Below are 27,777 nucleotides of genomic sequence, written 5' to 3'. Positions count from 1 at the left end.
CCCTCCGAGCTGTACGACAGACTATTCCATTCAGTTGGAGGGGACGGGGCAGGGAGTAGTCTCTTTCTGACAGTCGGCCTCGAGCTGGAGGGAAGAATCATCGTATTCTCCAGCTGAGGCTCCTCTCGCGATCCCAGGTCGGGGTCGTCGTATCCTCGGGGCTAGGCAGAAGGCGGGGGAGGGAAAGCAGAATTTCTCAGCCCCCCCCCCCTTCGCCCTGTGGAGTGGCGGTTGGTAGGGTCCAGCCTCTCATTTCCCGTGCGCTGCCGCCCCGCTCTCCCTTTCCCCGCCGCTTCCCGCCGGATTGGCTTTGGGACTAAACCTTTCTCGGCTGTTCCCCCGTCTGACGGAGTGTGAGTACCGGGAGCCCGGACCCAAACCACTACGGGCAGGTTGGAGGCTGAAGCCCCGCGTTCCTCCTCGCCTGCCCCCGGCCTTTCCTAAGGCGCCGCCTGAGCCGCGGTTAAAAGTGTAGCGCAAGTGACCTCCCCGGAGGGGCCGCCCCGGCCAGCGGGGCGCTTTAGGGGCTGTAGGTCAGAGTGCGCCGTCGCGGGTGGGGGGCGGCGGCAGTGCCCAGTCAGCCCCACGTGGCTCCCCTGGGAACCCTTCCGCGCCGGCCCGCTGCGCGGTGCCTGAGGTTCCCCCGTCGGAGCAGAAGGCTTCTGCGGGAGTGGCGCGTGGGCCCCAGCGGTGCAGAGGCCGGGGAGTGCGGGCCCCCGGGCGCTGGCGTCGGCGCACTGAGCGCGGCCCCCTCCGAACCCTCGTCCCCACGGACTGTGGGGCTGGAAAGGCGGGTCTCTGCGGGTGAGCAGGCCGGGCAGTGGCTCTGTCTGAGCCGGGACCTGCCAGGAATAGGAAGACACTAAGGTTCCTAGAAGAGTCGGGGGAAGGTGAGGGCGGCCGGGCCAATATTCTACGGGGATAATAGTGATATTCCATCTCCTTTGAGGACTGCTGCCGGAGGGGGCGGCAAGATGGGCTTACAAACAGTAAAGCGCTGGATGTCGCACGCGGCGCCTGCCGTGTCTGCCAAGTTGTCAGCGTGCTAGAGGCCCAAAGACAAAGGTCGCCGGCCGCCCCAGGAGCCGGAGGAAGACGGAGGAGAAGGGCTTCCCCGAGGCGCTAGCTCTAGATTTGGGCGCCTAAATGACATTGGGGGTAGTTGTGGTCTGGTGGCAGGTCTGGGGAACGGGGAGCCAGACGGAGCCCCCTGCAGCCCCCATGGGAGCGTTTCCAGGAAGATCACGATTGGAATGAGCTTGATATGTGATGTGTGACTGAGAAGAAAGCTTGGCTTAGCGAGAACGGAGAGTGTGTTCGGGAATAGTGGGAAATTAGGCAGTGAGGTGCAAATGGGCCGTGAACAGCCGTGGAGAAGGGGCCATAGAGTTCTAGAAACTGCTAGTCAAGACCTGAAATCAAATGCTGCTTTACTATGGATATTTTCACTGGCTATATGTCTTTTTTTTTTTTTTTGGTACATAGTGGTCTTACGTGTCCTCTCTACCATTGGACTGTGAGTTGGAGACTAGGATTTATCTTGCTTTTCTTTGTATCTCTAGCACAAGCACCAAATGATGAGGTCTAGATTTGGGCGCCTAAATGAAATTAGGGTTTAATTGAGGTCTAGTGGCAAGTTTGGGGTACAGGGAGTCAAATAGAGCTCCCCTGCAACCCCCTTGGGTTCGGCGCAAGGATATTGAATTAAATGAAGTCTAGTGGCTGCGCGAGGGTTCCCAATAAAGAAATTTGTTGGTCCGAAAAGCTAGATTGATAAAAGAGGTTTATTATGGGGTTTGGAAGTAAGGTTATGTATAGTTAAAGAAATAGGTGAAGGTAGAGCTAAGAAGGGCACCGGACACAGAGTTCCAGTGTAGGTGCTTGATACATGTTTATTGATTGATTTAACCTTTCTGAGCTTTAGTTTCCTCATTTGGTTCTTAAAAAGAGATTAATATCACCTGTAAAATCTCAAGGTTATGACCGCCAAATGAGATGGACGTTGCAGGCTTGTGCTGTATTAGCATCAGCTCTTATAAGATCCTGAAAGCCAGGCAGGGTCAGTGTACCGTTGTCCTGCTTTAGCATGATGAGGCAGTTCTTTCCTTTATTCCACGGTCTCCTGGCTACCTGACCTGTTGATAGTCATATCAGAGTAATTTGGGGAAAGAAAGTGACTTCCTTCAAGACTCGGCCAGGAGACCTCTTCTAGTTCCCCTCAGTATTAGAGCCTTCTCTAAGGTTGGTAATCTTCCATCTGCTCTGTGTATATGTATACACATATGTAGCTCTTCCTCCAGTACTGATTCCCCAACTCTCCTTTACCCTGCCAGGCTGGACCGACTGACTGCTTTGAGGGATCAGATTTCTAGTGCTGTTTCTCCCATCCAGAATGCTCCCTATTAATTATCAGGCAGAGTTCATTAGTTTTTAGAAAGGGTATTTATTAAGTGACCAAGTGTGGTGAATAGAATGTTGGGCCTGGAGTCAAAACACAAGTTCAAATCCAGCTTCAGATACTTTATGGCTGCATGACATTGGGCTAATTTAACATCTGTCTGCTTCTGTTTTCTCAAATGTAAAATAGATAATTGCACCTACCTCACAGGGTTGTTGTGAGGATCAAATAATATTCATAAAGTGTTTTAGCACAGTGCATGGCACATTTAATTAGTCTTCCCCCTCCAAGCAGATAATACAAAAATAGCTAATTTCAGAAATATCTCCCCCCCAAAAAACTAGCAGTACACTTTCCCCTTGATAAATAAGGTTTTTAGGGAGAGTGGGCTCAAACTTAGGATATGTAACTAGGATAAACAGCTCTTTTTCTCCCTGGATTCTTCCTCTGTTTTTTTTTTTTTTTTTTTTTTTTTTTCCCAAATGATCAAGGCCCTTCACTCCTTCCAAAACAACTAAGGCCTTGTTCACACTTGTTTGTTTTTAATCGTTGAGTGATTCTACCTTTTTGAGGCCATAGGCTCTTGGTTGCTATAGTCACAACTAGTGAAGACCCAGAAAGTTCTGGCCCCCAAAGTCCTTGGCACTTGTCAAATGGAACAATATCAAAAACTTTTTTTGTTTTATTATTTCTGTTTTACTACTATGTTGCAAGAACCATGGGACCTTTGTGTGTGACTTGCAGCTAGTTGTATTGTCTCTCCCATTTGAATGTGAACTCCTTGAGAACAAGGCCACTTTGCTTTTTTGAATCCCTATGCTTTACACATCCAGCCAGAAGCTTGATGACTCAGCACTGGGCTTAGGGTCCAGAAGATCTTTGTTCCAGTCTAGGCTCAGGTAATTACCAACTGTGGGACCTATTACCTCTGGGATCAGGATCAAATATAAACTCCTAAATTCTAAAGCTTCAAAAGCTATTCCCAATCTGGGCTTTTCTTCTTTTTCTAGTGCTTTAACACTTTTCTCCCTCTGTGAGCAATATGGACCAGCCATGTTGGCTTACTTGATGGTCCTCCCATAGGAAATTTCATCTCCAGTGCCTTGAATTCTCTCTGTTAAGACAACTCATAAAGCTTGATTCTTAGAGGTCTTTACCTGAGAATACCTGCCTTCTACTCTGTGTTTATCTTGCATGTATATAAATATGTTGACTCTGCCATTAGAATGTAAGCTCAGTGTCAAGGACCAGTGGGTTTTTCTTCTTTTTTTATCCCCAGAATTATTCCTGGCCATTAAAAAGGCTTGATAAGTACTTGTTGATATTTGATACTTTAGCCAAATTTGATTCTGTCCTCTGTACATAGCCTGAGTCCCAGGGAGTGTATTGGAAGGTCAAGTTGTAAAGGGCAAGGAGTAACTTGGTTAGTTCCATGATTTAGGAAATCCACTTTCAGCTGTGTTGGAAAGTAGATTAGAGAAGTTTAAGGCAAAGAAGTGCTTGATAGAAGCTTAATATGGTAGAGTTGATTTCAACTCAGGAACTAAGTGTATGTCGCACTGCTTTGATATGCACAGTGTAGTAGTTTGCCTTAAGTAGGTGGAGATGCTAAGTAAAAATAATTGGTATAAAAACAAGGAACATCAATACAGCCTCTTTTTATAAAACCCTCCAAATCTAAGGTCATAGACCACATCGAAATCAGATATTGAGCATCCTTGGAGGTCACTGTGTGCAATTGCTTTCTTGAGGCCCATTGAACTTAAGAGGATTGGTTAAAGGCACATTAGCTAGGATCAAAATTTATTTTCATGAAAATTAAATATACTATCCACACCAGGTTGATCAGTATTCCTAGCTTAATCCTGTACTTGCCAAAGTTTATTCCCACCTCAGTGCCTTTCTGTGTTGTAGCTACTTGCAAATCATTACTTTTTTCTGTGTGCTCTGCCATAGGCTACTTTGTACTCTGTAGCCTCAACATACTTGGGAATAATAGGCATTGGAAGTGTGAGAAGGAAAGAAGTTAGGAGAGAAAGAAAAGACTCCTTTTTTAAAAATTATAAGCAGGGAAATAGGATCTATATTTTACATTTGGGAATCTATACATTTCTGTACATAACAACATTGGCAATGGTGTGGTTCTGGGCTGTAATTTTTGATATTTGAATAGGTAACATTCGGGTTCTTATTGTTCCTTTTCTGTGATAACTTTTATTTATTTTATTTGTTTATATTAGTTATTAATAGAAAGTTGAGCAGATTTCTCAACTTCGTATGAGTTTAGCTGTGTGTTTTAATTTAAAAAAAATTTTGTTAAAAAGCATCAATGTCATCAAACAATATGGCCAGCTGTCATGAAGCCCTAGCTCGAACTTGACTAGCAACTGTAGGGAAAAATGAAATGGATCTTCAAATCTAGTGCTCACTAATGTTAAGGATTATTTTAGACCAGTTACCACCTGTTCATAAACTTCTCAAAACCCCATAATGAAGATTTGTTTTAAAATCATCTGTTTTCTTTTACTCTAGTATTTTCAAACGAGGTGCCAGAAAATCTGAATTCCAGCTCTGGCTCTCCCAATTATACTTTGATTACAAAATCTCACTCTTGGAGGGGACCTCAGGCCCTCTAGCCTATAATGGTCCAAGTAAGACTCCTTTCCACAACAAAGGTCAAACAAGAGGCCAGTCCAGACTCTGCTTGAATATCTCTAGTGAGGAAGAAGTTGCTTCATCCTTCCCTTACTCTCCTCCCTGCTCTTAGATAGCTCAAAGGATTGAGGTATTTTACCTTACTTGAAGCCTAACTTTGACTTTACAGTTTCATCTATTTTCTACTGCCCCTCATTCTCCTCTCTGGGCCAAACAGAACAAATTTAATCCCTCTCATTTCCACAACATTCCATGAAACACTTGAACATAGCGGAGCACTTCCAGCCTCTGTTTCCTTCTGGCAAACAGAATGGTTACTCTCTCTTCTGCCTTTTTTTTACTTATAAGCCCCAAATGGGAAAATATTTGTAGAAGCTCTTTAAAAATAAGCACTATGCAAATATAGGATGTGATTATTATTAATCCATTATTTCCTTGAAAGAGCCTTTTCTGGGAGCAGATGGTACTAGATTTGTGCCTGCTTCAGGAAGAGGTGGGGGCAGCTTTCTAACTGCCACTAACAGCTGCTCACTAAAATGACCGTGTAGGCAGTTCCCAGGCTGTTTCCATAGTAGACATACTGCCAGGAGGGAAATCTGAGGCCTGATGATGTCCTAGGATGCTTCGACAAACTCCCTTGTGGGGAAGGTCTTCAGTACTGCTTGGGTTTTTTAGTAACTGCTTAATACTGTACCCTGAGATGGTACCAGGGACTGCCTGCTCGGTGTCTGCCTATTCCGAGGTAATGACTGTATAGAGAGTGGGTCAGACAGAATCTAAGAAGTCTCTTTCTTGGGCCCTGAGCCTTATTTGCCACCTGATGCTAGTTGTTTATCCTCTTTGGACATTGTTTGCATTGTTTGCACAATAGAGAACATCATCTGTAGTCTGATTTTTTTTTTTTTTTTTTCATCCAGTTATCCAGAGGCTTAAACAAAATAATGCGAAGCCTTCTGGAAATTAGTTTTTTTCTTGCTAAATTATGCCCATTCTAATTCTTCCTGATAAATATCGAGAGTGGAAGATGAGACTATGCCCTAGCAGTCATAGAGTTTGATTTACACCTGGTGTTCTGAGGTCAGGCTGTCTGGTAGTGATGCCACTTTTCTTTCTACCAGGAAGCATCTAAATTCTTCTGAAAATTTGCTTCTTTATACTGAGAACATGGGTCTTGTTGAAGCATGGACAGTTTGTTGTTATGCTGTGTGCATGTCCTACCTGATGGCCAGTCTTTGGGGAATTTAACCTTTCTGACTATATCTAATCTCACTGCTTTCTCTTCATGCTGCCCTAGGAGTATAATTTAAAAGTAAGTATTTGCCTTAACCTGTTGTCTCCTAGAAATTGGCTGAGATAACTATGATAAGATAAGAATCCTTTTTTAAACTGCTTTTTGTGCTATAGTAAACTAAGAAACCCATGTGATTTTCCTTCTTTCCATCCCCAAATTAAGATTTAAAAATAAAAACTGAAAGACTTTGAAGTTCACTATCATTTTAAACCTCAAATGAAGCATTGTTGGAGTGGACTTTCCCTGGATGCTTGGAAGGAACACCATCTAGAAAGTAACCCAATTTAATGAGATAGAGACCCGGGCTGGAGCAGGAGACTTGGGTTCTGGTCCTTATTGTGCCACTAACTCACTGTGGGATTTTAGACAAAGCACTTCCCTTTCCTGTGCTTCTGCCCCTTCGTGTAAAATGAGGGAATGGGCTTCTTTCTGTTAGAACAAGATATGATTCCATGAGTAAAGGGTCCGATTCCTGATGAGTTCATAGTGAAGGCATCCTATTTGGGGAAATAGCAATAAGATCCCAACAGGTACCAAGGAGAACTGTTATTTGATTATTAATGTCATTCTGTGTGTGTGTGTGTGTGTGTGTGTGTGTGTGTATGTGTGTGTGTGTTACCTCATTAAAATGAGCTCCAGGAGAAAGTATATATATCATAGATAACAACTGTGATATCTAATATCAAAAGATAACTTTTGGGGAAATAGCAATAAGATCCCAACAGGTACCAAGCAGAACTGTTATTTGATTATTAAATGTCATTGTGTGTGTGTGTGTGTGTGTGTGTGTGTTACCTCATTAAAATGAGCTCCAGGAGAAAGTATATATATCATAGATAACAACTGTGATATCTAATATCAAAAGATAACTTTGAACTTATATGTTCAAACTGTTTCTGCTGAATCTGGCATAAAATGCTTATGCTTTAAAGGGTATAACATCCTAGAATCTTAATTGTATTATCTTAAGTTGGTTTTTCTCCATTTAAAAAGCAAGAACACAGCTTTTAAGTAGGGCCAACATTAGTACAGTATTATTGGCATAGAGAAAACTGAAAAATTAAAAATTGATTTGAAATTGAAAAGTCTTTGGATATAAAATAGCAAGTTACATTTTTAGTAGGCAGTATAGAAAAAGAACCATGCTGCTTTTGAACAACTTCACATTGTTTTCAACCCTAAACTTTTCCTGACTAAATCTCATTCTGGACCTTGGGGTATCTCACACTCCCTCCCTTCCTGTATCTGAGGTTTGCATCCTCTGGTTTAGTCTGACACTGCCCTTCCTCAGGGGTGTGTGTGCGTTTGCATGTATGTATAACAATCCAGATCCAAAAAATTTACTTCCTGAAGTGATCTACCTATACACTGTAATACAGCCCTTGAACCAATTTACCTGGGCCTAACCTTCTATTTCCTTATTTCATGGCTCTTAGCCAGCCAGACTAACTTGGTATACCATATGGTAACACACCTAAAGACTTGTAGAGACAGGTACACTCTAGTACTCAGCCAGAAATCCAGTAACCTCCCCATCATAAATCCTTCATCCTCTTTGGGTGCCTCTTGGGGAGGTATATCTTGAAAATATATTGTTACTGTAATTACAAATGTGAATCTGTGGAAATATCAAAGTACCAAATTTTCCCTTTGTGATTTAACAAATCATCAGAGATCTAACAGCCTTTTTAGCATAGAGCAGGAAATCCTCTCAGTACATAAAAAGGGGAAAGGAATCTGATTAAAAATTTGCATTTAGCTGTAATTTAGGTGTCTGGTTCAATTTCCAGTTTCTGGTAGAAGTTTAAATACAATTTAAAGTAATTGTTTTTAATAAAGTTATTCTAAAAGGTTTAAAAAAAAAAAAAAGGCCCAATTTTGGAATAAACGCTGCCCAGGTTTTACCCAGGGTTACAGAAAACTGTATTCTCAATTAAGCCTTTGGTTGGGGACTATAACTCTAGGCTTATATAATGTTCTCTGATTGCCTGTGAAAGTGACTTTAGGTGCTTAAAGGCTTTGCCAGGAGAAAATTTGACTGGCCCTGTCAAGATGAATAGGTCTTCAGAATAAGGCCTCCTTTTCATGATAGTCATTGTTGTAAATATCATCTGTTTGGAGAGATATAACCAGAAATTTGGCCACCACTAGTGCTGAATTTTTTAACCACTAATTTGTGGTTTACAAATACTCCAAGAAATTAAGATTTTTATAGTTGGTTTGGCGACACATAATAACAATCCCAAGTTCTTGAAGTAATGAGTTGTATGTGTGTATATGAATATATCATTTTATATTCCTTCATTGTAGTGGCTTAACATATTTCAAACCTATATCCTCTCCACATTGCTCTTCAAGATGCTTCTTTGTTTTGCATTATCTGGTGGATACATGTTCCTTGTTCTCATCCCTTAGTTTACAGGGACTTTTACCATTCTTATTCCCCGAATATTTCAGAACTGACAATGAAGCAGAGGTAGAAAAAGTGAAGTTTAGAATGAATATAAGTGAGAGAAATCCTAAGGCCTTAAGGTCTTTCTAGAAAAGAGTACTAATTAATGGTGGAAAAGGCAATAGAGATCCCGCTATTATACAGCCCCAAACAGATAAGTTTCGGGGAGTCTGCCTTGGCCAGCCACAGTGAGCTAGACTTTTGGCTTTATGACTGTAAGTGGGTGATGTCACTGCCTTCTCAGGGTCACAATGCTCTAGGCTTGTTGTGGGGTAGGGAGGCTTCTAAGGTCAACATTCCCTCTGCCACTTGCTGCTGCCTCCTCCGCCCTTGTCATCCTTACATTGGTGAGTGCCAGGATCTCCAGGGTCAATGAGTTGTGGGAAGTTGCTTAGAACCAATTGTTGCTTTTGGGGGGGAATTTTTTGGTTTTTTGAGGTTGTTTTGACATGCGTTCATCTTTGCTAGTGTAAGAAGTTATTCCTTCTCAGGGAGCATTTATTACTTTCCTCTCTTTTCTCTCTATCTCTCCTTTTTTCCATCTCTCCTTTCCTCTCCTTTCGTTCTCTTTTTAACTCCTTTCCTTCATTTTTTTTCATTTTCTTTCTATTTCTGAGTAAGACCCTTCTTTGCATTTAAGAGCAAGTTTTTTAAAACATAGGGGTGGCCATTTTTTCCCAGAAATTGTGATTTGAAGTTTAGGAAGCATTCTGGATTTGGATAATAAAAGAACACTTTCCAGAACTTTAAGGCTGTCCTTCTCTCCAGAGGAAATGGAAGCACTGGTGATATTGCCCTTTATTGGGGACAGGTGGGAAAAAGATAAGATTATATATTCTAAATATCAGTGGGTATTTAGGGTTAAACTTGTAGCAGCCTTGCAACCTGGATGCCTTTCTGCAAGCCACCTGTGTCTTCTCTCTGCAGAATTGTTTGTCTGTAGCCAATAGGACTCAGGTTGAAGTTTTAGGAAAATGTTATTAACTGGCTCATCAGTGGAACTGCAGTGTCAACGGGCAATTTCAGTGTCACTTATGTGAAACAATAGCACTTAACAAGAGTTTTCATGTGCCAGCAATATATCTATAAAACAAAGGCCCAGGAAACAGCATGCAGATGGGCACAAAGATCTTCTGCCTGCTCTATGAAGTTTACCTAAAGTCTTAAGTTATTTTTAAATGACCTTAAGCTTTTGGAGCCATTAAAAAGCAGCTCCTAGTAGAGAAAGATAACTTGAAAACATAAACTCCAGGAGTTAGTTCAAAATGGTTTTCCAAAGCATTTTACTAATATATTCTTTCAAAATATTCCAGCTGCTGCTTTGAGGGCATGTGGTACTTAAAAATTTTAGTCAGTTCCTTATTCTAGCTTGGCCCCTTACCATAGCAGGAATTTAGTGATTTAGTATATTTTTATCTAACCTTTAACCAAAGTACCTCCCTTATCCTCTCACCACATTTCTGAGGACCAAATAATTGGGTAAAACCCACGACCTAAAATCAGTGACAGCAATACAGATTTCATCAACTTGTAAGGTCAGCATTCTGGGACATAATATATTTAGGAATAGTTGCATGTCCCAGCAGCATCTCTTGTTGTAGGGGCTTCTTGAAGTGGAACCATAGAATATTAGAGCCAAAAGAAGGTAACCTTAAAAAGAACCTAGTCTAGAATGCTTATTTGTTTGAAGAACCTGAGGCAAAGAAACTGACTCAAAAGTTGTTGGAGGGAGTCAGTGGTTAAAAGTGTCAGAGTTGTGGCCTGCAGTCTTCCTCCATTGTACTCTGAAACACATGGGTATCCCCATAAACCCAATGCTGACAATTCTTTATTTAGAACACAGTCCAACTGTACAGAAAGCAATTTAGCCAATCTGCACTGGACTACTATTGAGTAGAGATAGAACTTCCTTTAATCAAGTTGAGCTCCCACTGCTGAGTTTCAAGGTCCTGGTATTAGCACCTTAAAGTAGAGCTCTGAGCCAGCACCTAAAGGTCAGGCTCACTAATACACACACACACACACACACACACACACACATATATATATATATATATCTAGGTCCAGAAACCCAGCCAGACGGAATCCTTGAATTTGGTGCCTACTCTTATCATTCTGGGCTTCCCTATTGTGATTATTATAATAAGAATCATCCTTTTCTCTTAGTGAGTTTTTAGCAAAGCCCCTGGGCTTTATTTCTTAAGGCAAAAGCTGCATTTCTTAAAAAGAAAATGTTTTTCAAAAGGTTCATTGATTCAGACCTCCTTTCTCTACCTTCATTACTCTAAATTAGTTGGGTCTCTGTACTGGATAATAATGTGTGTGAATCTGTAAGTATGCTGCCCACTCAGCAGTTAGAAAGCTGGCCCCCTGACAGAAATGCCTTGCCCATTAAGCAAGGACTTCTTTTTGTGTTTTGTTTGTTTTTTAATCTACTCTTACCAGAGCCTTGTAACGGGGTCGTAATAACTTGTCAAAAGAAACGTCTTAACGTGTGTCCTTGGTTTGTTCAGCTATGTTGCAACTACCTTCTTGTGCTTACCTTTTAATGCTGCCTCCTTGGGAAGATGAGGACAAGGAAGCCCTCCTGCCCGCTGGAGACGGTCTGGGAGGATAAGCATAAATACGATGAAGCAGAGCGGCTATTCTACGAACGAGAAGCCACGCAGGCCGCCGCAGCCCAGGCCCAGCAGCAACCAGAGGAGGTGGTGAATGGCCTCAGCCAGGATGATTCAGGGGACAGCAGCGGGCGGGACACCAAGAAAGCCAACAACGGCAAGAAGCAGAAGAAGAGGAAGCGTTCACCCAAGAACCACCCATCCCAGACCAACCTGGCCCTAGTGGGCCTCTCAGCCGACCCAGTATGGTTTGAAAAGCCACTTTTTGACCAGGCAGAGACATCTTACCGCAAGAAGCTTGCAGATGCAGTGACTCCCCGTGGCCTCCTCCCTTTGGAGGCAGCCACAGCCTCCCAGATGCACTTAGCACTCTGGCAAGAGAAAGCAGCTCCTCGGGCAGTGGCATCCAAGCCAGGGAAGGCCCTGACGACACCCTGCACCCATGGGAGTCGTGTGGCCTGCCACCATATGGCTTGTGGCATCTGGGTTAACAAGTTCTACTTTGACAGAGCTGAGATGGCATTTGTGGAGTGGACGCAGGCGTCCACCCCGCCACATTCCCTGGACATCTCATCCTCACAGCTCCCACAGGACACCACAAGTGTGGCGAGTGGGAGGGGCACCCCAGATGAAGGGTATATGACCGCCGTAACCACTCCTGCCACCCCAGGGCCACCTGTGAGAGGCTCATCCTTCACTGCCTGCTGGCCCAGCCCGCCAGCCAATGGTAAACCCCAGCTTTTTAGTCTTCAGGCAATGATGCAGGAAGTATGGTTGGAAAAGCCCCAATATGATGATGCTGAGAGATGTTTCTATGAGGCCATGTTTGATGGCCACCCACCAGGAAAAGTGAGACTACAGGAACGGGGTGGGCCGCCTGACGTAGCACGGCGGGGAAGAAAAGATAGACGAAACAGAAATAACACAAGCAAACGTATTGGTCCAAAGCGGGCAGACCCTGTACCCTCCAAAGAAGTGGACCCTGGCTTGCCCTATTGGTACTTCTTGCACAAGGATGGCGAACCCCCGTGGCTCAGCAAATCAACCTATGACAATGCTGAATCTCGCCATCATGCTACTGAGGCTCTCCGAATGTCATGGCGAGCAGAAGCCCCTCCAGTCTCACCAGTCCCTGCCCATCGGCCTGCTTCCCGTGCTGTCCCCTCAGCATCTACACCAAGACTAAAGTAGGAAAAACTTACTGTATGGTAACCATTTCTCCCCTTCTCTCACATGTCCCCTGGTCCCACTTGTATTGGATGAAATTTAGTCACAGAATAGGTGGTAAGGAGCCATTTACAAGCTCCTGGTTTTACTTGTTATCTCCTCATCCTTCTCTCAAGGAGTCTTCATTTCTAAGAAATTTTAACCCAAGTTGGTTGAAAGAGGGAAAGCAGTAGAGGGGGGAATGAGGAATTACTAAGACATAGGACCTGTGTGCTTTATTGATTCTAGTTTGTTCCAAAGTTTGGGGTTTTCTTCCCCTCAAAATAATTGCTATGGTTTACTTAATGTCTCAAGATGAATTAGCAAAATAAAGAAACAAAAACTATGAGTGGGTTTAAATCAAGTAAAAGTAGGGTGTCCTGGGAGGTTGGAAGTCCTTTGCCATAGTAGTACTTTCTGTAGGCACTGTTGGGGAAGCTCAGCTTGACACATGGCATTTGTCCTGTGCCATCTTAAATTCTAGCTGACACATAAGGGCTTTGCAGGGTAGCAGTCTCAGGTAAGTTAACCAGGTGCATGTCCCCTGATACAGGCTCGTATGGGGAGGCCAGACCTCAACTTGGAGAGGGGGAAGGTGAAGTCAGAAACCAAATATGCTTAGTATTTCTTAAGGTCCTACTGGGGGGAAACACAGCTTCCCAATCTTCAGTGAAGAAGCCCTGAGATCCCTTTTCCCTAGTCAGACCCATGTGTAATCCTTTTTTTTTTTCTTTACCCACAGAAATAGTAATGTTTTCTATATGCCTGTGCCTTCTGAACTGAGCGACTTCATGAATTTCCTCTCTGTTCTTTGGAGTATTGGTGACAACATTTATTGAGCAGTGTTTTCCAACTCAGATTTTATTTTAGTCTAGTAACACAGCCAGATTTCATACTATAAGGCTCCAATCCCAGTAATTCAGGGATAGGGCACCAAAAACAATGGAGAAAAAGGGCAGCTGGAGAATGAAAGGAGCGGATTATAGGGAGGAGGAAGAATCTGTTTTGTTGTGCTTTGTTTTTAATAAAACTGGAGGATCAGTAACAATATGCAGGGTCTACTGGCATCCAATATAAATGGTTCCCATAAAGTCACAAAAAAGGGATGGGGAAAGAAGAAAGATTTCCCACTGCTTTGAATAAGAAGAATCTAAAATCTTGATTACCTCTAATGAGGCTGGTCATCTATTTTTGGGAGTACTGAGAAAGGTTGGGACATCAGTCTTAAGATTCCTAAAAGACTTCTGTATTCTCAATAGCATTTACACAGTGGTGGTCCTAAAGAGTCTTTCCCTTGGGGAACTCTGAATCCACACTGAAAAAGTAATCATTAAAATTTGTTTTAAGTCTTAAATTATGCTGTAGGTATTGATCATGCACAGTAATAAAGGTTGAAGTAGTCATAAAAGATTTTGGAGGAAGATACTGCTTTGTATCCAGTAAGTGGAGCAGCTGTTCACTTGTTGAAGTCATTCGTTTGAGTTGGGCTTTGTGTTTGTAAATGGAATGGGTGAGCTGCATGAGGACTGGCAAGAACACGGGCAGGCTAGTCTGGTTCTGGGATGACAAATTAGTCTTCTGGAGCCTGATGGTAAGTCTGTGGGGAGCTTAGAAAACGAAGTAGAAGCACTTACATTATACATGGAAGAAAAATAGGGAGCCATTGAGGAGCTTCTGACTTTGGGGGGGTGCCTTAAAAAGTCAGTGGAATTCTCTTCTCTCACAGATAAGGTTTGTGTTTGAGTAAGATTTGGGTGACCTCTGGGATCCTTGCAAACTTGCTTGATTCTTTGATTCTGTGAAACCTAATACTGGTGGAAGAAGGGAGGAGGTAGCTGAGAGTTATTGTGCTAATTGAGGCCTGTAGTCTAGAGGACCTAGATGAGGGTTAGTGATTCAAAGGATGTGCCATGAAAGGAAAATTCACAGGGCTTGGTGACAGCATGTTGGAAAAGAGAGAAGAAAATCCTGTGACCTTGTTTTCTGTGTACAAGGGCGTGGGGGTGGGTGGGTAGAGAAGAGGTGGGGGCCCTCATTGAGGAGGAGAGGTCAGCATGGCTGGGCATGGAGAAGGAGGTGGCAGGCGCATCTGGGGCACGGCTGTGGTGCTTTGGGGCAGCTTGTCTTCCAGTCAGGAGGCTTGGGTGGGTTGGGAGGGGGTCAGCTGTCATCTCACACTAGCACCCCCTCCCCAATAATGAAGAGGAAACCGAAGCCCTGAGAAGCACAGAAATGTCCCATTTACACCTCTGGTTAGTGGAGGGGTTGGGCCCCTGTGCCTGCCTGGCAGGTAAGCAGAAAGGTAAGCAGACAGGAGTGTGGAGGGACGTGGTCACTTCTCTTCTAGGGCTCCTGTTTGTCTTCCCCACTCCCTACCAGAGCAGCAAGTGGCGTCGGCCAGTGGGAAGGGAAGGAAAACACCTCTCAGCAGGCAAGTCGGCTTGTGGGGAGTGCATCTGACTTTGTGCTCATCTCGGGATAGGGAATTTAGGGAAGGGACTTTCCCTGGCCAGGGGACATTCAACACTGTTGAGGCCCTTCTGATGTAGTGGGGCGTGGCGTTCCTTCCCAGAGATGAAGCTAAGAGAAGTTGAAAGAGTGAGATAAAATGTCTATTTAAGAGCACTTCACAAACCTGCCCTTCTCCCCAAAGCACACATACACCCCTAACACAGCCTCTGGCAGTTCCAAGGCCTAGGTAGAATGAGAAGTAAAAGGAGCCTGGGGAAAAAAGGAGTATGAGTTATCAGGTGACACATGAAAGCATTTTTCTAGAGCCCGGAAGGAGGGAGGTTCTAATCTGCTGGCTTCTGCCCTCATCAAATCTGGGGCATTGGGTTCAGTTGGGACACATGCAGACTGCAAGAAGGATGTTGAGAGGAAAGAGATCTCAGGGGAGGGGAAGAGACTGACCCCATGCCAAGTGATTTGGAGCCTCTGAAAAAGCTTGGAAAAGAGAAGACTATCACGTTGCAGTTTCTGAATAGCATGAGACAAGAGTAGTGGGCTGGAAGTTGTAAAGAGTAGGACCTTTGTTCTCTGCTTGTCTAAAAGTGCCAAGGGCTACCAGACAGGATAGATTTCCATTTTGCTGGAGGTATTCAGGTATAGGGTGAGTGGCTTCTTATTAGAGAGCTTATAATGGGACCCTGTTCAGTGTGGGTGGGCCTAAATAATCTCTGAGATCTTCTCTAGCTGCAAGAGTGTATAAGGAAAAGAGTCAGGATGAGAGGCCATTTTTGAGACCCACGCTTTGAGAAACTCTTACTTTCCAAATAGCCTGTGACAGCAGTTTCTTGGCATGGTCCATATCCCAGCAAAGGTGGCGTGGAATAGAGATGGGGGAAAGGGGATACGGGTTGCTAGGTCAGAGTTTGGGTGGAAATAGTTTATTACGATCTGAGCAACTCCCTGATTGTTCATTATCAGGAGATTCCTATTAATTGATGTCACCTTTAGGTGTGACATTCCAACCATTTTTTTCCTCTACAGGAAGATGGCAACCAGCTTCCTGGTGCATGAGAAGATCTGGTTTGACAAATTCAAGTATGATGATGCAGAGAGAAAATTCTATGAGCAGATGAATGGTCCTGTGCCTGTCTCCTCCCGACAGGTAATAATGGCTCAGTGCCAGAAGGGGCAGGATGGATAAAAAAGGAGAGGGAGGCAGGGAGGTTCTTATGCCCTTTGGTGCGCAGACCAATTCTCTCTCTCCTGATTTGTGAGAGGCTTAATCCTTATCCTGCCAGAGGGCAGGAGGGCACTGTTGGGGTGGGAAAGTTAAAACTGCAAGTCTTCCAAGTGTGGATCCCTACCGCTTGATACTCTGTGACTTTGGGTAAGCTGTTTTCCCTCCTTGTCATCTGAGATGATTTGAACCAGGTGTTCTTACAGTTGTTAATCAGGTTTCTGAGGCAGCAGTGGATTGGATGAGCAGACTTGAGCCATGGGGGTACCCTGGGCCAGCTGGGAAGAAGCATCAGGTTGTATGTCTGACTGCTCTGCTAGGGGAAAAGGTCGGACATTGGAGGGAGGCAGTGCTAGAGCTGGCCCAGGAGCTAACTCCAGCACCTAACCAGTTCCTACACAGTAGGAACCTAATGAATGCTCAGATGTATCTGTGGCATTCTGTTCTTACCCAAAGCAAATCTGACTTGTGAATATGGGACCCTGGGGAGCAGCACTAGGCAAGACTCTAACTGCAGCCATATCCCAGATCTATTGGAGTCTTCTCTGCTGTATACATGGCTCCTGAAAGGGAGGGTCCCTGAACCTTGCTTTGCTTTAGCATACTCCTGCATTTCTACCAGCTCCCTGGCCCTCTTAGGCAGTCAGGGACTATTTAGTCAAGGAACTTGACCTGGCCCGGACCCCAAACTTTGCCAGTGGTTGGACCTCAAACCTAGATCTCACAAATCAAGCCTCGGTGCTTACTCTTTCTTGCTGCTTTGGTAAGAGGAGATGCAGGTTGGTGCTGACTGGGTTAAATGAGAAACTGGCTGGTTGGCACTCGCAGAAGGGAATTTGGAAGGGGCTGACAAAAAAGCTAGTAGACCCAGGCCCATGGCCTGGTCATTGAATAGACCTTGAGCCTTGAGCCACAGGAGACAGAGGTCTTGCTTGACTTCTGTCTGCTAGCAGTCATGGTTTTATTGTTGGGGAGATGACTGAGCTTTCCCCCATTCCTTTGGGACTTCTTGTCTCTGGGGTGCTTAGGGGTGGGAGAAATGTGGTAATAAGTATCCCAGGAAGAACAGGATGAAAAATCACCGTCCGGCAGCATCTGTCACCTTCTCCGGCCGGCATCAGGGCCAGTGTGTTACGGCTAGCATTGAGTGCTTGCAAAGGGCCTTGAAACTAACCAGAAAAAGAAAACTCATCTGGCTCCTGCTTCTTTTCACCAATCAACTTCTGTCTATAACACTTTCATGCCCTATCTTAGGTCTATATTTTTTCCCCAAAATAAAAACACATGTTGGTTCTTTCTGCACTGTTTGCAGGAGAACGGCGCCAGCGTGATCCTCCGTGACATTGCCAGAGCCAGGGAGAATATCCAGAAATCGCTGGCCGGAGTGAGTACCCTATGCTCGCACCAGCTAGCTGCCTGTGGCGTCCTCTTGTGCGCCCATGCCCACCTGGCTGGCCTCTGCCACCACCTTTGGATCTTGATTTTAAACATTTTTATTATTACCTTTTTTTGAAGTAAAGGGAAGGATAAGGTGCAATATTATTCTAATTTCTGATGGGAGGAGACTTACTTATAAGTCTGTGGGGAGCTCCCCTCCTGAGGCTGCAAGCTGACTTTGAAATGCTAAATGTTCACGTGCACACACAGATTCTTGCTTACCCTACCCTACCCTTTGCTTCTTTGAAATATTTTTCTTCTCACTTTCTCAGGCTTATTGTAGCCTCAGAAGCTGGGCTTTCTTTCCCTAATGACTTTGGCTTTAGGCTGAGTGTTCTTGGGACTCTTAACTGATGCTTCCCTACAGGGCTGGGTTCCCCTTCTCTAAGGACACTGCAAAATGCTGCTGCCTTCTCTCTTCTGCCTCCCTGCATAGGGGGAAAAAAAGAAAAGAAAAAAAGATGGCATCTTTTCTTAGCTGATAATTGCTGCTTGCCTGTCTGTGGTTTTGTCTTTTCCCTCCTGTGCCTTTTAGCTCCAGAAAGAGGAGGCAATTGGATTTATTGAGTCAGCCATGGGATCAAGCTGATTAGAGACTGACCTGCTGGTGATAATTAGTTCTGTTTTTAATTTGAGGCCTAAGAATCTTATCCTTTCCTATCTTGATGTGTGGGTCACTAGGTGAATATGCTGCTTTCATTTGCAGTGTGCTTGACATCCCTCTGCTATTTGTCATTTATTTCTTCAGTGAGCCTCATATGTAGTCCAATTGTTGTTGGAGTAAAAAGCACATAGAGTGTAAAGGAAGACATGGTACACAGGGTACCTCAATCTGTCTCCTGTTGCTTGAGTTGATCAGAGTCTGAATGTGCAATAGTTTTTAAAGGAGAAGTTGCACATTGATCTTTTCCATGTATCTACATAAACTTCCTTTGATTACTAGCTGCCAGCACAACTAAAAGCAAACCTAGTTGACTGACAAACTGCTGTTAGTATACTGGGTTTTCTTTATCTGACAGAGGTGAATGCTCCAACATTATCTTCCCAATGTTATATTAGATATTGTAAAAATAATGCCTATGCTCTATTGAAAAGAAACTCACATGGGAGCAGATTTAATTAAAACCATGATAATTTTAGTTTGAGAAGTACTGAGCTTGAAGTACCAGTACGATATCCAGGGGAGATGTCCAGCAGAAAAACTACCACTTATTCTTCTGAAATCCTTTCCTTTCTCCTGGGGTTGCCTCTGGGTAGTTCTGAAGGGCCCGGAGGCTCCTCTGACCATCTCAAGTGAATTGTTTGTTTGTGCTTTGCCTGTTAAATACTTCTCACCCTCTTCTCCAGCTAACAGGAGTGGGCCAATAGAACACTGAATTTGGAGGATCTGAGTTCAAATACCAACTCTAGTTACGCTTTCTAAAGCAGTGTACCTTGGAGCACTGATTTAGTTCCCTTTGTAATTCGGAGTTCTGGGGTGGAGCAGATGATCACTCTCTCCAAGGTCTGCCTTAGCTCAGTCTTGGGTCCCTTGGGTATTAGAGGAGAGCTTGGGAGTCAAGCTCTGAAAGATTACAGGGTAATTGGATGGATGAAACAATGCTAGATGGTCCTTCTAGATCAGAAAAAGAATAAGTAAAAGCCTATAAGGAGGGAATGAGGCTGTAGGTGCTGGGAACTGGTCTGATGGTAAAGGAAAAGAAATCATCCTGATGGGGCAGAGGATATATAATTTCACAGTGGTGATAGGGAGACCCATTGTGGTGGGCCAACTTTAGCCTCCCTTCTTGGTGACCAGCAGTCATAAATGTCTGATAAGTCTGGTTGTCTAGAGGCTTCAGAAGGGCCTTCCCAAGGACCTGGATCTTCTGTGTCCTTATTTTAAACTCCAGGCACTGGACAGAAGACAGACCATATATCCTATTCTCTGAAGAAGTTATATATACAGATGGATTTCTAGGGAGTCCTAGGGCACTAGCAGCTGTTGGAAATTAAATTAGACTTCCTGGAGGAGGCAGTATTTGATCTGAGCTTTTAAGGAAGCTTTCTGAGACAGAGATAAAGAAGTTGGGCATCCCAGGCAAAGGGGATAGCCTAGGCAGAGGTACAGGATGTCATAGACAGAGAACTGCAAGTAGGCCCAGTTAATCTGGAAAGTAGAACATGTGAAGGAGAATGTGTAACAAGCTTGGAAAAGGTAGTATGAATGAGTAATGGTTATTAAAGTATGGGATCTTGGAATTTGTAAACAGAAAAGAAGAAGCAGCCTTAGATAGAAAGGGGGGAGTGAAAATTAAGGAGAGAGAGAGCATGATCAAAGGTATAAGATCCCAGTGAAGATGGAATTAGGCCATACAGATAGATGGTTGTCACTGGCAAGAACTCGAAGCAAGAGAAGAAGGAAGTGGGGGATGGTGATGATTTGTATTCTAGGATTGAGAACAGTTCTCACCACAAGAGATCACTGAATTTTGCTGTCTTGATTTCTAAATGTTGTGGATAGCTTGAAATGCACAAAACAGAGACATGTTTCAAAGTGAGAAATACAGGGTGCAAGTGAGAAGTTCTCTTGGATAGAAGACTTCCACCTGTTGCAGAAAAGGTAAAGATTTTATACAGAAATCATAAGGGGGAAGGTGGGGGACAATGCATTCATTTTGAGGGCCTTGAGTGGTTTCCATGACAAACCTATGAGTGCAGGACAGTATGGATGTTCTCCAGTCCTATGGGAACAGTTGGTAAGGAATTGTTTCAAATCACAGGGACCTTTACTTGAAAAGGGAACAGAACCATAGTTCTGTGAGAGGAACAGGTTCTACAGTTTTCACTTAACATACCTAGGAGATCATTGCCAAGAATTGATCAATTATTTTAAGCTGCATTGTAGGACTTGTTCCCACACTCGAAAAGACAGCTTTGAGAAATCTAAATCTATATTCATTACACAAATCATCTTAATAGTTATGAAAATCATAATATTTTTTCCTCAAATTCAAAGGTGTAAGACAATGAAGTTGAATTGGTTAATGTCAACTCAAGATTTTGAAGAGAGAATAAGGCCAGAAAAATAAGAAAGGGAGAGACTTAGGCACTGAAAGTTTGAGTGAGGACAGAAAGTAGGTATAAAAAGGGTGTTGAGAGCAAGGAACAACTGAAAGTGTGGGGAGGTGTCAGCAACACAGAAATTTAGTTATGTGAAGGTGAAGCTCTTGTGAGTGACAACAAGATCAAGAAGAGAGGGAAGGGAATAGAAAAAGCATCTATTAAGCACCTAGTACCTGTGCTAAAAGCACTTTACAGTCATTATCTTATATGATTCTCATAACTCTTTGGAGCTCAGCAGGCAGAATTTAAGAGATCTGCCTAGGATTACACAACCAGTATCCGAGACCTCATTGAAGCTCTTAAGATTTTCCTAACTCTGGGCTTATTTTGTCCTCTCTACTGAGCCACCTTGTGTGTGTATGACCCTTTCCTGTCTATGGCTGAAGTGAATAAAGGTGGAAGCATGAAATCTGAAGAATTTGAGGAACTAGAAAACAAAACACCCAGAGTATAAGGGCAAGAGTAGAAAGGAAGATACTAAGCCAGATCCTGAGCTTCTTGAGAAAAAAGTGATGTAAAAACAAAAAAGAGCATTAAAAACAGATGTTGTGGAGAAGGAGGTTGGTCATCAGAATCTGGACCCAGGTAATATGGCCTCCCAGCATGCCCCTCATATTCTACCCTAATCACCAACTATCCTATTTCTTTCTCCCCCAGCTAAGGGAACAATAAGGGATTGCAAACAGATGCAAATAGTATGCCCATAACCTCAGAAATACAGAAAAAAACAATAAAACATTGTTTTTGGGTTGGCTCAATTGCACAGCTATTTAAGATATTTAATAAAACCTTCATAAACTTTGAAAAAATAAATTGAAAAAAAAAAAAAAAAAAGGCGGCTCCAGCTCCGGATTCAATTCACACACAATCCACTCCCAGTGAATAAAAAATAATTTCCTTTACTTTAGCCACCCTGCCCCAGTTCTCTTCTAGTATTCTCCTTCCACTCTTTTCCCTTCCTGCTCATATTCTTCAAGACATTGCCCAACAAACACTGAAGTCCCACCACATTATGAACATTGTATTGAACCTGGTTCTTTGTAGCCTACCAGAATAATTCTGATTGATTGACCTAAGAATCTGTCAAGACTTTGCTTCCTCTTAACCCCTATCTGTGCGTCAGTCAAATAAACCAACTTTTGCTTTCTCCTCTCTGTTGTGTATATCCTTCCCTTTGAGTGGAATACTCTCCTTGTCTTCATTCTCAAAAAGCCTTAAAAGGCAGCACAGAAGTGATGATATATAAGACTTTAGACAGAGGAGATACAAATCAATCAGCCTTCTTCTCCTCTCTCCCTTCCTCATATGCAAAATTGTAGTAAGACTAAAATCCCACCTGTCCTTTTGAGCTTGTTATTTTGTATTTGTTTTTTGGTTGTCCTAATATGTTTCTATATAAATGTGACATGTAACTACGTATGTGTGTAAATATTTATGTACATAATTTCTGCCTACATAGAAATAATATAGAAGTTAGAGTAACCAGAGAACAAACAAAAGAAAAAGGTAGCATAAATGCATTCTAATGCATACATGTCTGTGGAGAGTTGTCTGCCACAAAGTGCCAGTCTGAGTCAGAATGATAGTGGGTTCAGGCATTGTCTCTCACTTGCTATGAATGTCACTTAACCTCTCAAATGCCCAAGGCAGCCTGTTTAAAAATAATTACAGATGATTTACTGATCTAAAGTCACACTCAAATGAGGATGACAAGAGTACCAACCCTTATAATCTAGAAGATCCTTTCAGTTACATCCTTTGGATGTAATCTTCATGGTGAAAAGGAGCCCTTGTTCTACCAGAGCTCTTCCTATGACTCAGTGATATTGACAGTCTTTGACTAGTCTCAGTTACTCATCGCTAACAATGGCAAATTTATGTTTAGGAAGACATTTCTCTCAGAGATTGTGGCTTATGCATAGAGCTCAATACCATTGAAGGTATTTCTGAGGCCAGAAGGGGCGTAAGGAGAGTTTAAATGTAATTGGCTATAACTTAAGTTTTATTTATCTCCACATGTTCATAATTTATTTTCATTTTGTTTTGTTTTTTAAAAAGATAATGCTTAATAAGAATTTCAGGAGAAAAAGCTTATTATAAGCCATGGGGTTTTTAGGGACTCATGGAAGAAAGGGGATTTCATCTAAGCTTTGGAAGACTGGGCAGCACCTCTAGAACAGAGGTATATTGCTAGTGTGTAGAATCAACTAAACATAAATCGTTGTAGCCAGAAAGAAATAAGGAAACAAGTCTGTCTCAAGCAGGGAGTTTATGTGGGAAGTCATGGGAGAGTCTGGCTTCTAGCAATGGATCTTACGTCCCTGAACACAAATCATAGCAATGTTTATTGAATTTATTCATAGATGGAGAATTTGAATTTTATTTAGAGGCACTGGAAAACCATTGAGGATTATGGTGATAATGTTGGTTTCTACATGTTCATAGTAAGTTTACTCCTTGAGGCTTTCCATGAAGAGGGGAGTAATGTCCATGAATGGGAAAAGGGAAGAGTAGATGTTCAGTATTCTCTGGGACCCTTGTCCCACACCACCCACCCTTAGTCCACACTTGCTCCAAATGTCTTAGAAGAACGAGGCTTCCGTGGCCTTGGGTCACCAGCTACCAAAGAAGTAAGGAATGGAAGGTTGGAGTCTAGGGTGAATTGTTCAGTTAGGTACTAGGGCCCCTGCCTCTTAATTGTACGTATGTGTGCACTGGCCAAATCCTTACTCCCCTAAGCAGTGTAGGCCTGTGGTTCTGAGTGTGCCAGAGCCGTTCTGTCCGGTCTCTCTCCAGAACTCTGCGCTTGCCTTTCCCGATCCTCCACCATCACAGCCTGTCCCAGCAGCCTCTGCTTTACCCTCTTCCCTGCACCTCTTGTCCTTGAATTGTTTTGCCCTCCTACTTTCCAGCTCAAGATGGTGCTGCAAAGTCTCCCTGAGCCCCTGAGCCAGGCCCATTTCAGTCCTGTTAGTCTTAGGGAGGAGGGAGGGAAGAAGGAGAAAGGGCTGCTTACCCTCGAGGCTTTTGTAGCTCTGGGAGAACCCAGTCCCAGGCCATTGTGGCCCCAGAACTCTCCTGGTTGGTACATAGCCTGGTATCCCGTAAGGGGAAGGTGCTTTCCAGGATCATAAATTTCTCTGATCTGAGGTTTAATATAGGGTGCAGAGTGTAAGCCAAGGTTTCCTTTTTGGTATTTTTCCTCATTTTATAATAGGTGTTGTAAAGGCCTGGATTGTAAATCTACTCCTTAGTGTCTGAACCCTTCTCTCTATCTCTTCTCCTTCATCTCTATTCTCCTCACACATCCCCTCCTCTTTGCCCCCAGTCTCCTCTTCCTTATACCTGTGCTTTATGCAGCTGAGTCTTGTCACACAGATGGAAGTTATGTTTTCTTTTCTGGGCCAAGAGTTGACTCTAGTCACATCACTAAAACTTTGAGGAGGCTGCACTTATCAAATGATTTCCTGATACCCTTCAGCCAGGTCGCATGCTTTGGGTTGAAGAGAGAAGCCAGAGATCTGAGCAGTTCATATCATTACCAATAATGGGGTTGAGAACACGGGTCCCCCTTGCTCCCAGCCCCAAATCATAGATGGTCAAGTCTCTTTTAACTATCCATTTTGGTGAAAATTGGGCAGGCAGTAGTGGACGTCCTTTTGAGATTGGAGTTTCCTTCCTTCCTGTCTCCCACTTCTCCAATTCCTTCAGCCTTCCTCCTCTGGCAGTCAGCTGCATGCTGGACCTTTGCTGGCCTGATGCTTCTTCTCTGACAGGGTCCTGAACCGGCATACCCCTTTCATTCTAAGGCAAAGATGGCAGACAAGTTGTGGGTGGTTATAGGAACAGAACCTGGTGTCCACCCTCTCACTCCCCTTTTATATCCTCTCCCCAGGGTTGGATTGAGTTGGGTTTTTTTTTTTGGGGGGGGGGGGGGGCGTTTGGTGGGGGGGGGGGGGGGGGAGCCAAGGATGGGCAGGGAGAGAAGAGATGCATAGGAGAAAATATGTGAATTTAAGAGGAGCCTCTCAGGTCTCAGTAAACTAGCAAAAGACATAAATGAATTGCCCCTCTCCTGATCCTCTACCCCTGTAGCATCATCATCTCCTTTCATCACATCTTTCCCTCTTCCCTTCTTTGCTGTAGCCCCAGAAGAATTCTGACTCAACACTTAGGCTCCTTCCCTGTTTCTTGTTACAGAGTGCAAACACCAGCTCTTCCAGTGGCCCCAGTGGGGACCATAGTGAGCTGGTGACCAGAATTTCCAACCTAGAGGCAGAGAACCAGAGCCTTCGGAGTGGTGAGTGAATACCGGCCACAACCCAGGGTAAAGAAAGCTTGCCATGTTCTCTGGTCCTGTCCTGCCGGGGCAATGTTAACGCCCTCTTCTTCCTTCTGCAGTGATTCAGGACCTACAGCTCACCATCTCCAAGCTTGAAATCCGGCTGTGCACCCTGGAGAAAAGCAGCTCCCATCGCGTTCTGGCTCCTCAGACACAGGTGCATGTTTTACCTTCTACCCTGGGAGCTGGTTTGGGGCTGTCCTGCCCTGGCCTCTGGGTATTATGAGGCCCTCTGTGAGGCCCCAGAGCAGTGCAGCTTCGCGTTTGTAATTCCTGCTTCATCCCAGTCCATCCCAACACTACCTGGGTTTTACACAGGTGTGCACAGCAGGGAGTGCAGAGAAATCGGGGGACACAGGCGTGTTAAGATAGAAAATGTCCTCTCCAAGCATGAGCCGGAGCCTCCTAGGAAGGGCTGGATGGTCCTTCTGCCTCTTCTGTGCCTGATCACTCTTCTCTACCCCTTCCCCTCTGGAAGATCCTAATGGTTTTTTCCTCTTCCTCACACCTGTTGCTCAGGAGACAGCCCTATCATCCTTTTCCTTGCCTGGCATTCAAGGCCCCATGAAACCCTCCCGTTTTGTGTCCCCCTTCCTTCCATAGCTTTTGGCTGCTGGCTCCATGCCCAGACCATTCCACTGTGCTTCCAGACTCCCATTTTCACCTTCCCTAGACGGTCTCTCTCCTTGCAAGGCCCAGCTCAGGTGCTTTCTGAAGTTCTTCTTGACATCCTCTCTCAGTGTTCTTAAATGCAGCTCTCTTTTAATGTGAGCTGTGTTGGACTGTGCAGCGATGGGGGTGACCAGCTAGGCCACTCAGGTTGTCCCAGGAGCCTCGGGGCTTGCTCCCCAGGGCCAGCCTCATGTCTGACCCTCTCTCTGGTCCCCTCTCCCTGGGCAGCATGTGTCCCCTATGCAGAAGGTGGAGCCACCCGCCGGCTCTCCCGCGAAGAAGGCGGCCACCCCGGCGGAGGACGACGAGGATGATGACGACATCGACCTGTTCGGCAGCGACGACGAGGAGGAGGACAAAGAAGCGGCCCGGCTGCGCGAGGAGCGGCTCCGGCAGTACGCGGAGAAGAAAGCCAAGAAGCCGGGCCTGATCGCCAAGTCTTCCATCCTCCTTGATGTCAAGCCTGTGAGTGGCGAGCTCCCCCCGGGTTGGGGGGGAGTGGGAGTTGCCTGCCCAAGGTCTAAAGCGCTTGCTCTCATGAGAAGGAAGGCAATGGGGGGGAGGGAGAAATAGCTATTTTTAATGGAATGAGTGGAAACACCCCACACATTTTGGTAAAACAATTTTTGGCCATATCCCTTTTTCTCTCTAAAGTCAGACTAAGTTTTGTATCCTTGATCATATGCTTTGGCACATATGTGATCTTAAGGGTAGGTCTGGTAACCTGGCCAGGCCTAGGGCCCAGCTAACCCTTAACCTGATTTCTCCTAAGTGGGATGATGAAACGGACATGGCAAAGTTGGAGGAGTGTGTCCGCTCCATACAGCTGGATGGCCTGGTCTGGGGAGGTTCCAAGCTGGTTCCCGTGGGGTATGGCATTCGGAAGCTGCAGATCCAGTGTGTGGTAGAGGATGACAAGGTGGGCACAGACATCCTGGAGGAAGAGATCACCAAGTTTGAAGATTATGTAAGTTCCTGGAGGACTGACTCCCTACGGCCTCTGGGCATGTTGTGTGTGTGTGTCTGGAGTCACGGGATCCAAGTTCTGATTTTAGTTCTGCCACTTACTCAGTGTTCGACATTGGGCCCCTCTTGGGGCGTCATTTTCCTCATTAGTATAATAAGGAGTTTAGACTAGATGACCTCTAGGAGTACTGTCCAATGTTAGGTCTACAAGCCTGCATCCAGTGGTCTTGTTTAAAGCCAGTCTTGGGCAGGAAGTCCTTCCTGATGCTAGTTTTGTCATATGGACCTGCCTTGGGACTTAGGGGCCCTTGGTTCCTAGCACCCAGTTCTCACCACCTTGAACAACTCATTTCCCTGAATTTTGCCCGTTTCCCAATATATAATATAAAATTATTAGACTTAAAAGTCAGATAAGAATTGGTCTATAAGTCCTCTTGCCCTCAATTGGTTTGATTTCTCTCAGTGTGAGAGATAAAAATAATGGATGAGGAGGATGAATGGGAGTACAAGATTGCAAGAAGTTCATTGGTTGTCATTCTAATCTGTTCATGTTCTCCCATTTGCAGGTGCAGAGCGTTGACATCGCTGCTTTCAACAAGATCTAAAAGGCCCCTGAATGTGTGTGAATCTGTAACCAAAATAAAGGCTGAGATTTGAGGTGCTTGGGCCTGTTCTGGACTGGGGTCTCTAGGGAAGGTAGGGGTGGGAAGGACAATCTCTGAGGAATGTAGAACAGAAGTCCTCAGGACCTGTCCTCCTATCTCTCATACTTCAACTGGATTCTGGTTAGAAACCAGAATGATAAAGAGGGTGGCTATTATTGCGACCAGTCCTCTGAGTCACTGACCAGACACCAGGATCCTCTACCCTGTTGGGGCCCAGCAGTGTTGGAAAGTCAGAAGCCATAGGGTATGAAACTTAAACGTAAATAAATGTAGAAAACTGAC

General features: G+C 44.3%; 1 protein-coding gene across 9 annotated transcripts; it reads left to right on the top strand.

Annotated features, from left to right (window-relative positions):
- Positions 1-80: 80 nt before the first annotated feature.
- On the top strand, positions 81-27,777 carry EEF1D (eukaryotic translation elongation factor 1 delta). 9 transcript variants are annotated; one of them, XM_031947325.1, is made up of 11 exons: positions 257-353; positions 6,348-6,362; positions 11,364-12,601; positions 14,968-15,051; positions 16,113-16,233; positions 17,621-17,692; positions 25,051-25,150; positions 25,252-25,349; positions 26,093-26,329; positions 26,637-26,831; positions 27,397-27,493. In XM_031947325.1, the coding sequence occupies exons 3-11, from the start codon at positions 11,364-11,366 to the stop codon at positions 27,433-27,435; spliced, it is 2,184 nt and encodes a 727-aa protein (XP_031803185.1). In that variant the 5' UTR covers positions 257-353; positions 6,348-6,362; the 3' UTR covers positions 27,436-27,493. The 9 variants fall into 9 exon arrangements, with proteins under 9 accessions (XP_031803187.1, XP_031803188.1, XP_031803186.1 ...); XM_012541998.3 differs by lacking the exons at positions 257-353; positions 6,348-6,362 and adding an exon at positions 9,041-9,143 and having other exon boundaries at positions 27,397-27,776; XM_012541997.3 differs by lacking the exons at positions 257-353; positions 6,348-6,362 and adding an exon at positions 9,042-9,143 and having other exon boundaries at positions 11,310-12,601; positions 27,397-27,776.

This window comes from Sarcophilus harrisii, chromosome 1 (genome assembly GCF_902635505.1).
Source record: "Sarcophilus harrisii chromosome 1, mSarHar1.11, whole genome shotgun sequence".
NCBI classification, from domain to species: domain Eukaryota; kingdom Metazoa; phylum Chordata; class Mammalia; order Dasyuromorphia; family Dasyuridae; genus Sarcophilus; species Sarcophilus harrisii.
The sequence above is the reverse complement of the archived record's forward strand: the minus strand, read 5'-3'. Positions and strand labels throughout refer to the sequence as shown.

Coding starts and splice junctions, on each gene's coding strand:
- EEF1D (XM_012541998.3), top strand. CDS start 11,364: ATGAGGACAAGGAAGCCCTCCTGCCCGCTGGAGACGGTCTGGGAGGAT. Junction 12,602..14,967: donor GCATCTACACCAAGACTAAA/GTAGGAAAAACT, acceptor CTTCTCTTCTAG/GGCTCCTGTTTGTCTTCCCC. Junction 26,330..26,636: donor TCCTCCTTGATGTCAAGCCT/GTGAGTGGCGAG, acceptor ATTTCTCCTAAG/TGGGATGATGAAACGGACAT.